The sequence below is a fragment of the Tupaia chinensis genome, unplaced genomic scaffold (genome assembly GCF_000334495.1).
Source record: "Tupaia chinensis unplaced genomic scaffold, TupChi_1.0 Scaffold000427_1, whole genome shotgun sequence".
Lineage (NCBI taxonomy): Eukaryota > Metazoa > Chordata > Mammalia > Scandentia > Tupaiidae > Tupaia > Tupaia belangeri.
In genome coordinates, this window is record NW_006159932.1 from 178,607 (window position 1) to 197,343 (window position 18,737).

The 18,737-nt window shown below is 46.3% G+C and overlaps 1 protein-coding gene across 1 annotated transcript in view; it reads right to left on the reverse strand.

Annotated features, from left to right (window-relative positions):
• Nucleotides 1-18,737, reverse strand: part of SASH1 (SAM and SH3 domain containing 1) — a 234,245-nt gene that overhangs the window by 165,972 nt on the left and 49,536 nt on the right. Inside the window, 1 exon segment of the mRNA XM_006154951.3 lies at nt 11,977-12,111. Coding sequence (XP_006155013.1) covers nt 11,977-12,111 — 135 coding nt within the window.

Sequence of the window (18,737 nt, forward strand, 5' to 3'; positions counted from 1 at the left end):
TTAATACCCACCAGTGAAGATATAATTTTTTTTTTGAGAGGTTTTTGCTTTAGGGCGCACATGCTCGCCAGACAGACAGAGACAGAGAGACAGAAAGTGAGAAATCACCCCCCAGTGGGGATGGTCACACCGCAATCTCTTCTCCTCCATTCTCCTCTCAGGATCTTGAGCACACACACACATGTGCTCGGCATGAGTTTAAGCCGCCGGGTCAGGGACTCGAATCGTGGTCAACCACATGGGAGTTCAGCGACATAGCCATTATGCTAACTGGAAGATTATTTTTAGAAACTAAAAAAGAGGGCTAGCAGGTGGCATAGTGGTTGGGGTGCTGGACTCCCACATGGCTGACTGAGGTTTGACACCCAGACCACCAGGTTGCTTTCTCACTGTCCCTTTCTCTCTGTCTCTGTCTGATGAGCTACAAAATAATAACAATAATAAGTGAAATTTAGAATAAATAATTCTTTAAAAAAATAAATAAGGTAACGGCTATAGATGCCTCGTCAACTCTATTGTGCTTTTCAGAAATGTCATTTTTGTGGTGATTATCACTCTGGTGGTTATTATAGTCTCCTCATCCTTCCCTCCTTCCCGGTCCTTGGCAACACTTTAGGTAACAGAGCAAATCAAGCATGCTCGGATTCAGGCATGCGGCTACACTGGCAATCAGTGATACAGATTAGCTTAATTGATAATTATCACACTACCACTCACGTTTTCAAAATACCATCACAGACATTCCATTGCAAATTTTTCGATGAGTTAAAATTCTCCTTCAGAAAGAAATGTTTCAACTTCATGAATCCAGTGGCTGATTCCAATAAAGCATTCAGATAGAATACCAAAGCGGATTCCAAGAGATGAAAGAGATCAAAGAAATGACTTGGAGAAGAGAAACCCACACCCTAAGGAGAAAGGGACACACAAATACAAACAAAAATACCCTTTGAAAACGCAGATGGGAATCTGTCTTCTTCTTGGCATCTTTATTAAGAAGCCATGGCTCTGTTCTCGCACACATTAAAAAAAATAACGTACACCCCCACAAACACATCCAGATGTTCACGAATATTCATGATGTGCTTCCAATTTGGTTTGGACGTGTGCTTGATTTATTTTTTATTAAATTCTATCAACTTCTACTGGGACCCACGAGACGGAGAGCATTGCTATAGCACAAATTCAGAACATCTTTATATTCTAAAGGACTGCAGAAAGTCTCTCAAACTATTTCTTATACATTATGTATGGAGCCAGCCCTGTAGTGCTGTGGTTAAATGCTCTGTGCAGAGAGCCCGATCCCACTTCACTGGTCATGGTTCAGATCCCAGCCAGGTGGCTTGAAAAATATCAGTCATGTGTTTCTGCCTGCTCCAAATCCCAGTAGGATGGAGAAATGGAGGACAGGGGCCTGTGGTATGACCATGCCCCACTGGGGGGTGCTTTCTCCCTTCCTCCCCCTTTCTTCTCTTCCCTAAGAACATCCATCTTCTGGCAAACAAACAAATACATGATTTATGCACTGACCTCAGAAGAGCCAGAGATAGGAGTATTGGTTTACTCCTTTACTAGGACTTCATTTTTTTAAATAATTACTTATTAATTTTTATTTATTCATTCATTCATTTTTAACTTGATAGAGAGAGAAAGAGAGAGAGAGAGAGAGAGGAAGTGAGAAAGCAAGCCACCAGGTCCGGGACTCGAACCGTGGTCAGCCATGTGGGAGTGTCCAGTGCCTTTATCCACCATGCCACCTGCTGGTCCCTTACTAGGACTTTAAATACTACTCTACAGAGTTGCTAAATTGAGCCTCCATTTCTAATACTCACATTGACTTATCCAGGGACAAGAAAATGCTAGAACCAGGTTTTCTTTTTTTGATTCACACAGTGAAACGTTAAAGGAAAGGCCGGAGATGTGCTCTGGGGGGGGTGGGGGATGTATCTTCCATAATCGCCACAGGCATTAGCTCCCGTCCTTCTAGATGCAGACTGAAAAGCTAGAATAACAGAACCACTGCCTGCAGCCACCGGGCTCACCATCTACCATCCTGCTATCTTCTACCTAAAATAAAAGTCCTGGAACTCCCCAACTGAAACCGAAGGCGGGCAGTTCCAGATGAAAACACACTGCTGGAACAAGCCATGATCGTCTAACAAGCAGGCGGACCCCCAAAGCCTCCATCCATCCCCGTGATGGTCCAGACTAAATCTTCCTGCACTCAGCTGTTTCTGCACACGGGCTGTGGGGAGAGACCAGTTTCAGACGGGCCTATAGATCAGGAGCCAGTATTGAGCCAGTATTGGGTGTTGACAGCACGACCAAAGGTTTACTGCCCTGCCAAGTGACTTCCCAGCTGGGTCCTGTAGGTACCTGCTTAATCCTATTGCAAATGCCCACATGCCCCAGGCTTGGGGCAGGGCCTAGAGGATGAGGGGGCCACAAGACTTTGGCCCTCAGGCTTCACCCAAGGTCTCCAATGGATACCTTTACATGATCATTGGCATTACACAGACGGTCACAGATAAGGGACTGGAAATACGCAAACATTCATCACCCCCTTTAAATTTTGCCTCTAAGGCCACACTGCTCTCGTGCTACAAATTAACATTTGTAAATAGCCTATAATTAGCTTGTGATTAGCACAAATAAGCAACACTGTAATCTTCTATGTTGAAAGTGTTTCATTGTTCAATGTAAACATTTTGATCACACTACAATTTTGGCAACTTTGTCTGGATATCCCAGGGCTCCCAAGAGACCCTGGCCTGGGCCTCACTGGCATACACTCTGAAAGGTCCTGCCCTAGGCTGGGCCCTAGCCAAGAATCTGCCAGCCCCGTGGCCTCTTTTACTGCGTTCCTTGGCTTTTCTCCCCACTGAGTGTCAATGTGATTAACATTTCGGAATTCTCTCTGTTGTATGTAAATGGCAAGCACACACAGCTCGGCCAGTTTTGCCTTGTATTTTAAGCAGTGCACTATTTTGGGTTGGTCCCCGAGGCACATTCTCTTTCAGTAATGCAAACAAAAACTAGTCATTTCTAAATGCTTAAGAGCAAGAGGAAGAAGCAGCTGAAATTGTTGGTCCCTGTTTGAAAATCGGAAGAAGACCTGTCCACTCTTAGACTGCTGGGTCATACAAATTAGTCTGCCGGCTTCGGTAACTGCACGAGCTGTCAGCAAAGGCCTCTGAGTATAAGAGGATACAAATACACCTGAACGGGCTGCAGGTTTAATAGAATCTTTCTTAATTACCAGAGGTAGTTGGGATGCCAAGATCCAGTCTGGCACCAAGAGATCTGTTTATGTCCGTGTTCACCCAATGCAATGTACAAAAAATGCTGACTAAACTGGGCCCGGGCATTGGATTACAAGTGCGACTTTGTCTGAGAGGAGCCAGAGCACAGAACTGTATTACCATCTGGCTTAAGATATAATGCCTCAGTGTTATTTGGACATCCAGTGTGTGAATCCCAGAGCAGAACGGAGCTCAGACTCACCACCTAATGCCCACTGCTTCTGATGGCAATCTGCAAATCCACAGTAGCCCCAAAGCTAGGGAATCACATAAGACAAAAAGTAACAGAACAAACCCAAATGCCCTTCAAGAGCAACAATTGGGCTTTAGCAAGCTAACTAGGGATAATATGCAAAACAATGCTTGTCCTTAGCCTGTGGGAACAAGGGTAAGAATTCAGGGAGCACAGTTGCCTTCTCTGTTTCTATTCCCTTAAGACTCCAGTGAGCTACAAACTGAGCTGGGGATAGTCAGCTTATCATTTTCTGGAACACCGAATGTACAGGAAACCTATCTTCCACGGGCTTCCTTGTCTATAGCATATAACAAAAGAGCAGGGCATAAAGCAACACCACAAAGCCCCACAGACTAGACTCCATGAGTATGTCTGCGGGAAGCCAAAGCAAAGCAAGTGCACTTTGGCCCAGCCGGCCAATGGTTGCGAAACGGCAATACTGTTCGTTTTCTGTTGTGAATAGTGATGAATCAGAACAGCATTCTAGTACACCCTTCTATATCACCAATAATCCAAGGACATACAAAAGAACAGCGTGCATTTTCTCCTCCCCACATGGCTTAAATGCCTTAGATGTTCTGGCCACAGTGCATGGCTCACGACAGCCTGCAAAGGCCAAGTTTTCTCCCTGAACTTTTGGCCTTGGTGCAGACCCTAACCCTTGTCTTTTTTTTTTTTTTTTTAAAGTTTGTCAAAGGGTGCGTGTGATCACAAGAGAGACAGAGGAAGAGGGAGGGAGAGAAAGTGAGAAAGCACCCCTCAGGGAGATGACCATGCCACAGTCCCTTCTCCCACAACTCTCCTTTTGGGATTTTGGGCACGCACACACACGCACCCAGTGTGTGTTTCAAGCCTTTGGATCCGGGACTCAACGACTCAGTAAGCCACGTGCGATCCAGCCACCTTCGCTACCATGCTATCTGGCTGGCCCCGCTCTGAACACGTCCTAAATTTTTCCACACTGTCGCCACCTCCCTCCAATCAGGGTCAATCATGCTCCGTCTTTACCACTGGGAGCCTCAGTATCACCGCCTCTTCGAAACCCCGTGACTTGTCCTCAACTGGGTCAGGGACCCTCGTCTATATTCCTGCACGGCATTTTAAGGGCCTGTTTCCTTTTCTTGGAACCCTACTAAAGTGAGACCTCTATGGGCATGGAAGACTTTTGTTTTTTAAGATGAAGAGTCGCTGCCTCTTTTACAAGTTGTTTTTTTTTTTTTTTCTTCCTAAAGAGACATACGAAGGGAAGAGACACACAGAGAGACAGGAGCCCCAGCAGGGCCTTTAGACCATGACTGTTCCCCCATGTCAGCTCCTGGGTTCGGAGTGCTCCAGGATATGAACCCAGGATCTTCTGCACAACCGCTGCATCACGTCTGCCTTTGTTGTTGCTGTTGTCAGAGGACACGTGGTTCACGAGAAAGAGAGAGAGACCTCTAACAAAGTGTGGTCCCACAGCAATTCTCCACCCTCCATTCGCCCTTCCCACATGCACAAGCCCAGTGTGTTTTTCAAGCCGCTGGAGCAGGGCCGGGATTCAAACCGCAGGTGGTCATGTGAGATCCAGTTCCCTTACCTGCTGAGCTATGGGGCCAGTCCAGTAATAATACATCTTTTATCCATTTCTGGAAGAGCAGAATCTCAAATAAGGGCTCAATGCTCCTTAAATATTTAAAAATAATTGTATATATCATTGATTTCAACAAATTCTTATTGAACATCTAGGATAGAGACTGATCAGACAGCCCCACAAATATCCTCACTTTCAAACCAGGACTTATTGGAAGGACAGAAGGTACCGGTGGGGTGGTAGATGTGTTTTATGTCATGCCAGGGAGTGGGCGACGGGTACATGACCATTTAGCAAAATCATATGGCTGTAAGTTGTGCATTTCGAGGTATGTAAATGTCACCTACAAGAGAAACTTTCTGGTGCTGCTAAATTTGCCAGTGGGCATGCGCTTATCAGTGAGAGAGAGAAAAAGAGAGAGGGAACTTGAGAAAGCACCCCCCATGGGGGGTCACACCACAATCCCTTCTCCTCTCTTTCTCCTTTGGGGATTTTGGGGATGCATGCACAAGCACCCAGTGGGTTTGTAAGCTACCAAGACTTGAATCACACAGCTGGCCTTGAGAAATCCAGCCGCCTTAAACTCCGCACCACAGGCTGGCCCCAAAACAAATTGTATAAAAAAAATACATATCACATGGGAGTGAGGAAGAAAGAAGAAAAAGGATGACAGGATGCATAACGGCTGGAGTAATGACAGGCACAGGAGGCCCGCTATATTATGCTCTTCATGTATGGTGGGCCTTTACCGAAATGAACATCAGGAACGAAACGCAAGAACCTGCACTGTGTGAGCAAGAACTCATGAAGTACGAGTGACAGATCCTCTTCGTCACTGCCACAGGAATTTTTCAACCAGGGACAGAAAGGTGACAAAAAAGAACAGTTATAGGTCACTTAGAATGACATCAGTTCTTCTTCCATTTAGCTCAAAATAGTTTCATGAGACATTTTTACCTCATTTGTGTGTGTGTGTGTGTGTGTGTGTGTGTGTACAATTTTTTTTTAAGAATTACTTTATTGGGCTGGCAGGTGGTGTGGTTAAAGGTGCTAAACTCCCACATGGCCAACCATGGTTCGAGTCCCAGACCTGGTGGCTTCCTTTCTCATTTTCCTTCTCTCTCTCTTTCTCTGTCTCTCTCTGGTCAAATTGGAAAATAATAACAAATTTTAAAAGTGAAAATAATTCTTAAAAAGAAAATAATTACTTTATTTCTTTAATTCCATTTGTTATTATCATTATTTTTTTATTTGACCAGAGGGAGAGAGAAAGGGAAAGTGAGAAAGCAAGCCACCAGAATGGGGAAACTGAGGATGGGAGAGGTTACATAATTTGCCAGAATAAATTTGAACCCCAGTCTGTCTGGCTCCTCCAGCCTCTTTTCATCAGCTACTCTCTTTGCCCACCTGCTGTGAGCTCAGGGGGCAAGGACCTAGGGCTCCTGCTGGGGCTTAGGATGGTGGGCGTACAGTCTGAGGAAGCTCCAAGATGAACATCAGCCATGAAGACTGCTATTCTTATGGCCCGGTCTTAATCCAAAACTCTATCTGAAAAAATTAAATCATCTAGAAAGATTACATTATCCAAACTTCAAGGAACAGCACTGACACCCCAAAGGTGTTTCCACACCGTCAACGAGGTTCTGCTAGGACATTTCTCTGTTTATATAATAACATGCAGTGTTTTCATTTACAGTCCTTAAAAACCTGGGCGAATCTCTACCCAGGCTCCCTTTTCTTTGTACACATGCAGTCATGACCAAGACGTGGCCCAGAATCCAAGCCGGGCTTCTGTTGCTGACAAATACGTCACCGTCACAGACCGTGCCATAGGTGGGGACTTCTCTGTCAGCTCTGTGCCACACCAGCCACCGCACGAACCTGTTTTCTGCCAGCACCCAAGCAGAGTCAACCTCAAAGATGGCCAGAAGTCGATGCTGCTGGTAATAAGAGGCCACCATGAGCACGTCCGTCTCCTGGCCAGAGTGTCACTTTGACAGATGTCAGACTTAGCACTGCTAGAGATAGTCCCAATTACGGACTTGGAAAGCTGCTGTCATTTCTGATCGTAGCCTCTCCCAGCCAAAAAACACACGGTGCTCAGGGACGTGCCAACGGCGGAGAAAGCGGGGGCCCCTCCCTGCTCTTCACAAACACCAATGTCCCAGTCCCCGGCAGGAGCAAAGACTGTGGACCCAACACACCAGTCCTTGAGGGCCCATGTGGTTCTAAATAAAAACTCTCACCAGAGTTATTGCATCATGATCCCTGTTCATATTGTTGAATTTTAATCCATCTGTAATCTCTGCTGCCTTCATCGAAACTAACGGCCCCCAAAGACACTTTATCAAATGCTTGATTCCAGTCAGGATCCGGGTGATTAAGTCCTAGAGAAAGTGCCTGACATCCAGTCCAGGAAGTTAATTACTAACATAATTATCAAAACCTTTTATTTCTCAGGGTTAAGTCAAGCATCTCTGTGGGCAGGGTATTTTCTGGTTGGTTTGTTTGTCAGTTGATGTGTAATTAGCTCTTATGGACAATGCATTTTTTGACTTTCCAAAGGCAAACACAAATATCTAAATAACTATTCTATCTTTGCATTATTTCCTCAATCCCTAAAACTCACCCAGAGGACTTAGAAAGAAACAAAGTTATAAGCCGATTCGACACATTCCCCCAAAACCCCCTACACTCAAAAGCATTTGTAAATGGCTTTTCCTACAGCAAATATGACCAATATCAAGTTGCTTTTCTTCCAATAAAATGCTATGCCCATAATATGTTACTATTTCCTCTTAGTGCTTTTGATGGACTATTTCTTTTCAAAGCCATCACGCCTTCAGCCTTGACAGGGCAGGGCAGCTAACAGGCAAAGACAGAAGCATTAAGCAGCAGGTCCTCAGACCTTTAGCTGTGCCAACCATGCAGCCACATGTCTGAAGACAGAATTGTAAACCCAGAAATACTGGGTTATTGGAAAAATCATGACGCATTTTTGCATAGAAAAAAATATGTTGTGACTTTTCTGACAACCCAATATATGTAAAATTTGGATGCAATAAAAGGGGGCATTATCGACTAAAAGTTAGTTTTTAAGAAAATGAGTTTCAGGGCCAGCAGGCGTAATGGTTAAGGCACCAGACTCCCACATGGTTTGAGTCCCTGACCCAGCAGCTTGAAAATAATGCTGAGGGAACCAGTAGATGGCATAGTGGTTATGTTGCTGGACTCCCACATGGCTGACAGCAGTTTGGGTCCCAGACTCGGTGGCTTGAAACTCATGCCAGGTGTCTGTGCCCATGTGTGCCCAAGATTCCAGGAGAAGAATGAAGCAGAAGGGACTGCAGTGAGGCCATCCTCTCTCAGCGGTGACTTCTCACTTTCCCTCTCACTTTCTCTCTCTGGAAAGTACAAGAACTTTCTGGCAAAAATTTAAAAAAATAAATAAATAAGAATATATGTTCCCATCAGAATTCAAATCTGTGGTGAGCTAATGACCATGAGATGAAAATTTTCCATAGGTCTCCAGTTTTGCATGCATAGCCTAAAGGATGATAACCTTCAGACACATCTAACATGGATGTCTAGACTTCTGAGCCATGTGAATAGCACATGAAACATAACACGTAACCCGACCTTCAGCAATTTGAGAATTTCCCTTTACCTCTGTAACTTGTTTATTAGCATATCATAGAAAGAGAATTTGAATATACCAGTTTGGGATCTTACCTTACTCACTAACTACAGTGTAAAGAATGAATAGTCAAGCCTCCAGCCTGGCTGGAATTAGATTCTCATCAATTTTACCCACCGCCAAATCCTTGCATCTTTGATGGGGACTAATTAAGCTCATGGTGTTTTTTTTATTCCCCAGACTGTCTTTTGCAGCTCTGGAACAGAGCACACCAAATTAGGCCCATCTGTCTAAATGGAAAGAAGGTTATTTATCCTTTCCTACCTAGAAACTACCTTCCAAATTTTCCAGACAGCATGGGTGATTATGGTAACTCAACTCTTCGCCAGCTAGAATTCTGAGAAGAGCAGTGGGTGTTATGTCAATGACCAACTATTAATTCGCCGTAGTTGAGGGATGCTTTCTCCCAACTCTGCGAGCCAATCAAAATAAATAAAATTCACCAATCAAAATAAATAAAAAATGCGCCACTCAAAATAAATAAAAATCAAAATAAAAAATGATTTGGTACAATATCTAAAGGGTTGCTTTGTGCTAATCTTGACAAAATGAAAGTACTTTTTCATTAACTATGCCTTAAGCAGAGAGTTTAATAAATTTTAATGGACCACAGGAGTCTTTGAACACTTTCTTTTTTTTTTTTTCTTTTTTTTTTTTTTTGAGAGATTTTCACTGTAGGGCGCGTGCGCTCGCCAGACAGACAGAGAGAGACATAGAGACAGAAAGCGAGAAATCACCCCCCAGGGGGGATGGTCACGCCGCAATCCCCTCTCCTCCATTCTCCTCTTGGGATCTTGGGCATGCACGCACACGCGCCCGGCGTGAGTTTTAAGCCACCAGGTCTGGGACACGAACCGTGGTCGACTACGTGGGAATCCAGCGACATAGCCATTACGCTAACTGCTGGTTCCCTTTGAACACTTTCTTAAAAAAGAAAATAATTCTGCCTCTCACACATGCTAGGGAATGAAGTTATAGGAAACAAACCCTTGACAACCAGGTGTCCACTGGGCCGAGATGCCAGTTTCTGAGGACACGGCTTTGCGTCCCCACCTGAATACACTCAGCCTGACTCAGCTCCCCAATCCTTCATCTCTGTCAGCTACTGGACTGGAGAACAACAGGAAGAGAATCAACTGACACCCGTTACATAATGGTCTGTGGCCCAAGGCTCATATTTAGGAATTCTGTCTTAATGGGCAATCACTGGATGTCCCCAAAAGACCACATGTAAAGGCGTTAAGTGAAAACATAATCCCTTTATGGTGTCCCAGAGGGGGGCTTTTGGCTGCGATAGTTGTTAGGAGAGGGCCCCATGGTAGAGTTCTGGCGTGTAAACGAGAAGACATGAGGCAGGCAGAGGTCACACAGACACAGACCGGGGTCCTGCCTTCTGCTACTTCGTAATGCCTTCACCGGAAGTGTGAGGCAAAATAAGCGCTTTCTTTATAATTCACCCATCCCCTGGGTATTTCCATTAGCAATGCAGTAACAGACTAAGATAACTGTATTTGGCAGTTATGAGATAGCGTTACTCCTGATCCAAGGGATCTTTAGGTAGGTTGAGTCCAGAAAAGAAATAAAAGCTTATTAACATGCTATAGCCTAGTGGAAATAGATCATGTTCACTATAGAATATACCACGGTGCACCCCACTACTTGTTAGGTCCCTTATATAACAGGAATTAATTAATATAACACGAAAGGATTCATGAAAACTCTTTGGGGCCAGCCCTGTAGCTCAGCAGTTAAGGGACCCAGATTCTGCATGGCACATCTCAGTTTAAATCCCAGCCCCAGCGGCTTTGAGAACATGCCAGGCACACGTGCCTGCGTGCCCAAAATCCCAATGAGAAGGAAGAATGAAGGACAAGGGACCACAGTGTGACCAGTCCCATTTGGTAGTTCTCTCGCTAGCAAACACATCTTTTGGCAATTAAGAAAAAAATTACTTGTCCTTAATTAGTTTTAAATTACTTACTCATTTTTTTTTATTCCTACACTAAGTAGTTACATACAGAAAAAGGTTTAAAGTATATATAAGAATTCAACTCAGGATCAGCAGTTAGCGCAATGGCTATGTCGCTGGACTCCCATGTAGTCAACCACAGTTCGAGTCCTGGACCCAGTGGCTTAAACTCACGCCGGGCGCATGTGCGTGCATGCCCAAGATCCCGAGAGGAGAATGGAGGAGAAGGGATTGCGGCGTGGTCATCCCCCCTGGGGGGTGATTTCTTGCTTTCTGTCTCTCTGTTTCTCTCTGTCTTTCTGGTGAGTGCAGGCACCCTATAGCAAAAACCTCTCCACAAAAAAAGAGAAAAACAAAACAAAACAAAATAATTCAACTGAATCAGCAGTTTTCAAATTTTTTTTAAATTATTTTATTCAAGTTTTTATTTATTATTATTATTTTTTTAATTTGACCAGAGAGAGACAGAGAAAGTGAGAAAGCAAGCTGCCAGATCCAGGACTCGAACCACAGTCATCCATGTGGGAGTCTGGTGCCCTTAACCACCTCACCACCTGCTGGGTCCTCAGAATTTTTTAAGGGTAGAAGGACTCTTATTCCAAGCAGATTCAGGTAGTCTCCAGGATATGAATATGGTTCAAAAGGAGTGGGTCTAGATATGAACATGGAAAGGGTTAAGGATGGAGAAATGGACAAAGGACTGCAGCGTGACCACACCCCCTGGGGGTGCTTTCTCCCTCACCCTCTCTCTCCATATCTCTCTGGCAATTATAAAAACAAAACCAAAAATCTTTAGTCTTTTAATGAATGCAATGATGTGACCACAGTTCCCAGCCAGTCTGATACCTGCAGAACTGGGTCAGTCCTCTACAGATCTGAGCTATTTTCTCTTATTTATTTAATTTTTTTTTTTCATTTCCTGTAAGGCACATATGTTCACCAGAGAGAGGCAGAGAGAGAGAAATTGAGAAAGCAAACCACCAGGTCCAGGCCTAGAACCATAATCAGCCACGTGGGAGTCCAGAGCCTTAACCACCATGCCACCTGCTGGCCTGACGGATCTGAACTTTTGACCCCACGCAAGCACAGCCATCTGCAGACTGTAGGCACACGAGGCGTGTCAAACCAAGGGGGTGATGAGGACCGGAAGCACGAACAGGAGCGGCCCAGCTCAGTGGGGCACTTCCCCACACCGCCACTCACCACATCCAGGTCCAGGTCCTGGGAGACCCGCCGCTTCCGCAGCTCCTCCATCCGCTCGCACACGTCGGAGAAGCAGGTGTTGTAGTAATCCGCATACTGCTGCGCCAGGTCGTCGATGTTTCCCAGCGAACCGTCCTGAGGGTGGCAAGGAAGAACAGGTCAGGTCAGGCCAGGTCAGTCCGCCTTCGAAAAGCCCACGCTCACTGATCCCTCAGGGCAGCGGTTAAATTGAGTAATAATGGCCAATATTTGTCGTTCGAGTTAAGTGAACGTGGAGATGGCGGGGCCAGCAGGAAGCTTGGTGATTAGAGCGCTGGACTTCCACATGGCCAGTGGCGGTTTGACTGGCTTAAGTTCTCATTTTCCCTCTCTCTCTCTCTGAGTGGCTTAAGTTCTCACTTTCCCTCTCTCTCTCTCTGTCTTTCTCAGGTGAGCACACATGCCCTGTAGCAAATTCAAAAAATAATAAATACATGAAATAAATCATTTTTTAAAAAATGGAGATTGGGCCCAAAGAATCCCTGAGCAGGCAAAACAATGAAGCCTGATAATGGCCTAAAGCTTTCTTCGTTTTCAAACATAAGCAAAATTCAGCTTGAGCTATTTCTTGGTCCAGGTTGCGGCACAGACAGGGGCAAACCGAACTGTAGTGCTGGGAGCCACACGGCCGACCGTGGGCTTGGGTCCCTGGGCTGGCCTGAGAACATGCTGGGCCCCTGCATTTGTGCACAAGATCCTTGTCAAGCTAGAGGGCTGGAAACGGGGATCACAGCACAAGGAGACCCTGTTGAGGTGCGTCTCTCTCTTGCCCACCCCATCTCACGCATGCACACGTGCTCTCTACCATAAATCAAACAAATAAAGCTTCAAAATAAATAAGTATTCATCAGCTATTTCTTGCAAATGCCTGTATGAGAAGACTTCAAAAATTTTATGAGGAAAAAAAAAAAACGGAATTAAAGGACAAGCTTATTTAGGTGCAACACCTTTTGACATCTATACTTATTTCATAAAACACGATTTCCAGGAACTTCTGGAAGACCCCTCCCATTAAAGAAAAACAGACCACAGCAACCGATCAGTAGTAGCCAATAGACTAGAATTATTTAACTGGGAGAGCCAGCAGGTGGCGAGGTGGTTAACTGCACTGGACTCCTACATGGCCGACAACAGTTCAAGTCCCACACGTGGCAGCTTGCTTTCTCACCTCTCTCTCTCTCCTCTCTCTCACTCGCTCATTCATCATTTACTCTGTTCCTCTCCGGTCAAATTAAAATAAATACATAAATAAATACAGTTAAATACAGTAATTCTTTAAAAAAAATGAAAAAGAATGATTTATCTGGGGACTTTGCCAAAGCACAGACCACATTAGGTAAGTGTGTAACTGCAACCAAGGAAATACTTTCTTTGCTTCACTCCCGGGTTGATCTGATGAAAGCCGCCAACACGTATTCCATCAGAGGAACTCCTAAACCACTTCCAGCTTAGAGCTGCCTGATTCACGAATTGCTGTTTGCTCAAAATTCTATTGAGCCTCAGTTTACCGTCTGACATTATTAACTAGGGTCAGACAACAGCGCAGCACTGCAACACAAAACTCTTTGAGGCAATTGCATATGGAAAAAGCTCCTGGTTCGAATACAGAGACCTCGGGTGGCCACACACTTGCTCTCGATCCAGGGCTGGCTCAATGCTGGGATTGGATCACTCGCTCACTCATGGAAGGAATAAGCAGAGAAGCTTTAAAAAGCAAAGTGAAGCGTTATTATGTGGGTGAACGTGTGACAGGCTACGCTTTTGCCTGTGACATCCCCTGCTCCTCAGGACAGCCCTCGAGACAGGATCTGGCTTTTTCCACACCGTAGAGCCCAGCAATTAGTAGCTCAAACAAGCTGAGCAGCTGCCTACAAATCCCGGGACTAACAAGCAAAGAAGCCAGGTCTCCAACCAGGGCCTGTCTGGAGCCAAAGCCCAGGGCGCTCCATCCACCCTTCTGCTGCCTATGGGGCTGAGAGGAAAAGCCAGGCAGCACCTTATTCACAGTTACCCTGTGAGTAATGCCCAGTCGTGGCCCCTGGAAAGTTTATGAAAGAGACAGACCCAGGGACCCCCTGCCACAAATTCTGAACAGAGCCTGAGAATTCAGGAATTGATGGGAAATGCTGCATCTGGGGGCATACTTCACTGCCCTCTCCCATAAGAGCCTCAGAAAAGTGAAAAATCTGAATATTCATCAGTTATTACTATTCGTTATTCATTACTACATTCATCAATATTCATATTCATTAGGCTTGTTTTTCATTAGCCATTCCGAGCACAGGTGCAACCGTACACGTTACAAAGTCACCTAAATAAATAAAATGTCGCTGTCCCTTTACCCAGGCTGATGCTCTGGAGCCCACACTGGTGACACCTGGACTGCTGTCTCCTACTGGTTAAGTGGCCCCTTGGTCACATTCCTGAATATCCCGGTAACACTGGAGTCAATGACAGCACTTAACTCACAGTGAGGATTGACCCAGTTCCAGGGGAGCTCTCAGATCTTTGCTCACTCCCACAATCCAAGGGCTTGAGTTTTACTTAGCTAGTAATATTCACAAGATGATGCTTCATACTGCATTCTTCCTGTAGGGAATGGATTCTTGGATGCATGCTTGAACCCATCCAGAGAGGACAGCGGACGGACCTGAGACGCTGTAAGTGAAGCCAGTTGTTTGTTTGTTTTTTTTCTTTTTTTGAGAGGTTTTTGCTATAGGACGTGTGCACTCACCAGAAAGACAGAGAGAGAGACAGAGAGACAGAAAGCAAGAAATCACCCCCCAGGGGGGATGGCCACACTGAAATCCCTTCTCCTCCTTTCTCCTCTCAGGATCGTGGCGACACACATGCACATGCACACACACCCAGCCCAGGACTCGAACCGTGGTCGACTACATGGCAGTCCAGAGACATAGCCATTACATCAACTGCTGGTCCCATGAACCCAGTTCTTCCATTCGAAAGGACATTTCTCCTGCACTTGTTTACCTCCCACATGCCCCCTCTTTGGTATGAGTAAATGATTTGACCAAGACGATCAAGGAAAATGGCTTCACCAAAAGGCCAAGGAAAATACAACTTTGGGACGACCTATGGGTCCCAGGCACGTTTTCCACCTAATAGGCTGCCAGCCCTGGTTATGTCATGTTAATGTGTTGCCCTCAGCAACCAAGGCCAACGTGCTGCAGCCTCGGACTGGGCCTGCTCCTAAACCCTTTCTGCTGAAGACCTAACCCCTGGTCAGGAAGGCTGGGTCAGAGAGAGAGAGCGTCTACACCCCACTTCTGCATTCACCGACGTTACAGAACTAGGGTGGAAGAGAAACTGAAATGGGAAGAAGCCGTTTTCTAGAAAAGATCCTTCTTTCCCGCCAGTAACCTGCTCTAACCTTTGAGGCTCTTGGCCCAAGTTCCCACTACAGGGCTAGGAACGAGGAGGACTCTTTCGAGGCCAGTAACACTTGATTTCAAGCACTTGAATTAGGCAGAGGTCATTCCTCACTGCAGTAGGTCTGTCTGAGAGCAGGGGCTGGAAGGACCCAGCACCTGAGGTGGGAGCCCACCTTGCCCTGCACGATATCCACTGTCCAGTTTCCGGTAGGGAAACAGCATCGGCCAAGAAAGGAATCTGCTGCGGAGCCTCTGGGGACAGGCGCGGTGGCAGGCAGCCTCCTGACCGCTTCCCGCCTCCAGTAAGGGAAACTGCCTGAAAACACAAGCTCTCTTAGAGAACAGGTAGCCCGGCCAGAATATCTTCGGGCAGGGCTCTGAAGTGCAGCACGATAAATCAAACTCTGACACTAGGGATCACCCTGACCTGCCTCGGCGCCATGGCCCTCGCCCTCGAGCCATAGCACCAAGGGCCACCAGCGCCGCACCTCCTGCTGCCCGTGCTGCCTTTGACTGAGCCACCTAAGAGGCTCCGCTGAACAGGGATCAGACCTGTCTCCATCTACCAAGACCCTCCCATAGCACTCCCTTCACCTGGCCTACAAAATAACCCCAAAAGGCAAAAATCAGCAGATAGTGTTATGGTGACGTTGCTGGACTTGCATGTAGTCAACTGCGGTTCAAGTCCTGGACCCAGTGGCTTAAAACTCACACTGGGTGCCATTTGTGTGCTTGCCCAAAATCCCAAGAGTAGAATGGAGAAGAAGGGATGGCATGGCCATCCCCCCCCGGGGGGTGATTTCTGTTTCTCTGTCTTTCTATCTCCCTTTGTCTCTCTATCTCTGTGTCTCCAGTGAGTGCACATGCCCTATACCAAAAATCTCTTTTAAAATATATAAATAAATAACCCCCAAAGGACGTCAGTCCCTGTCACCTCTGATCCCCCCTCCCAGGCCAGTCGAGAAAGGAAGCTGAGGCCTGTGGGCTGCAGAGAGCACCAAGCAGCCTCTCCAGTGGCAGAGGGGCACAGAGCAGGCCCCCTCTCCCACTGCCCTGCCTCACCCCTCACTACACCCCAGGAGAACTGAGGGAGATGGCTGGAGGAAGCTTCAGCAGAGGGACAGAGGAATGGCAGCTCCCATAGGACATCTGTGTGACCAACAGCCATGGTCCGTGACAGCACAGGGCCAGCCCTGGGGACCAGGGCCCGTGCCCAAAACTGCACCTGCAAAGTCCTAGAGCAGAGGGAATGGGCCGTCTTTAGCATCCAGGTCTTCACCCTTCATTAGCCAAGGTCCCTTTGCTTACCTGGCAAAGAAACCAAGCCTCACCACCCCAGGCACCTCATGCATGGCCGGCTTTTTTAGCCCGTTCCAGCAGGTACCGGGAAAGGAAGAAGAGTAGAGGAGCTCCTTTCTGGGTGTGTGGAGGGAACAGGGCTTGGAATTAAACATTAAACCCTGAGCACCCTTCTGTGAGTTACAGCCCTGACCCCCATGACAACCCAGACCTTGGAAGGTCCTGGGCTCTTCAGAGTTGTTGTGGTCTCAGGAATATAGCAGTACTCTCATCCAAAACATCCGCCTTCACCCAGCTAGGGAATGTAACACACCTGCCGCTCTGACCAACAACAAAGGCTGCATTTTGGAATATCCAGGTGAACTCGTGAGAGGGGTTCTAGCTTACACGCTCTCCTGTGGCTTGCTGGTGTTCAATGCAAATCAATCGCTCTCTGTCTTACACACAGAGACACTACTGTCCTGGCCCAGTCCCGTGGTGCGGGCACTGGGGTGCTGCTGCGTGATGGTGATGGTCGCATAGCAAGGCTCTGGGTTCACATCCAAGGTCTATCTGACACACAGGCACTCCCAGTTGACTGCAGGGTCACAGGTAGGACCACGGCAGGAAGACCTATAAGGTGCCTCTCACTCTCTCTCTCATGCAAACATACACATCAAGGAAACAAATAAACTTAAAAAGGCAAATAAAAAGAGAGTTGTACTCCCATACCACACCAACACGGGCCTCTGGTTCCTTCAGAACTAACTACCTTTGAGCCAGATCTCACATGGCCAACCACAGTTTGAATCCTGACCCTGGGGGCTTGAAAAACATGCTGAGTGCATGTACATGTGTGCTCCAAAGCCCAGCAGGGTGGTGATATGGGGGTGAAGGGATTGCAGCATGACTGTGCCCCATTTAGGGGTGCTTTCTCTGTCTCAGAACACATGTGCCCTCCGACAATTAAAAAAAAAAAGAATACTAACAAGATTCCATATGAGGCTTGAACGTTATGACTTGTCACAACTGTTTTCTTGGACTAATGGAAGCCATCAGAATAAAACAAAATTAAACGACTATTATTTATGAAGCGTCATTCAAACTACTTTTCCCCCATTCTTTTCTCCTCGCCTAGGTATATTAAGAACACCTTCTAAACCCACTCTGGAATTGAGTTCTAAAATGTCCAAGCTACTGATTAAACATTTTTCCTACTAGGAAACAGTTCATCTCTCTATTCCACCTCCACTCAGTCACAGAGAGATCTCTGCAGTGCTTGAGGAAGAAGGCAGCTGTTCAAAGCAACTCAGGCCAGAGGCGAGCCAACATTCCACACCCTGCAATAGCCGCTCCTCATTCCTCGCTTGGCACTCGGCGATGACAATTTACAACGGGATGCCACAGCTGCCTTCACGTTTTCCCAAATTGCTTTCCAGATGTGCAGTAAGCCCTCATAATTACCATTTCCATCACTCTTGATGATTTAAATGCCGAGAGAGGCGAAAGAATAACATAGCGTATGTGTTTTCTGAAAGTAGGTCTTGTCTGCCATTCACCAAAAGAATCTTTCAAATGAAACCAGTGAACTAACTGGTGGTTCTCTTTTGATCGTCTCAAAATCTAGGCACTTTAAAACTAGTAATGACACAATAAAAGGAGGGCCAGCGGATGGCATGGTGTCAAGGCGCTGGATCCCACATGGCTGACGCTGTAGTTTGAGTTCTAGCCCCAGCAGCCTGAAAAATCACACTGGCTGCGTGCATGCTAGCCCAAAATCCCCAGAAGAGAATGGAGAGCTATGGCAGCTTGGCTATCTCCCCAGGGGGTTGATTTCTCAACCCACACCCAGCGCACAAGCCCTATAGCAAAAATAACAACAAAGGGAGGAAGAGAAAACTTTGGAGGTGATCTTGATAGTGGTGCTGGTTTGAGCTTTGCATACTTAGCTGCAAACTCATCACTTTGTTCGTATTAACTATATATGCATAGCTTTTCTTTTGGGGGTGGATAGAGCATGTGTGTGAACATAAGGGAAAAAAGAGGGAAAGA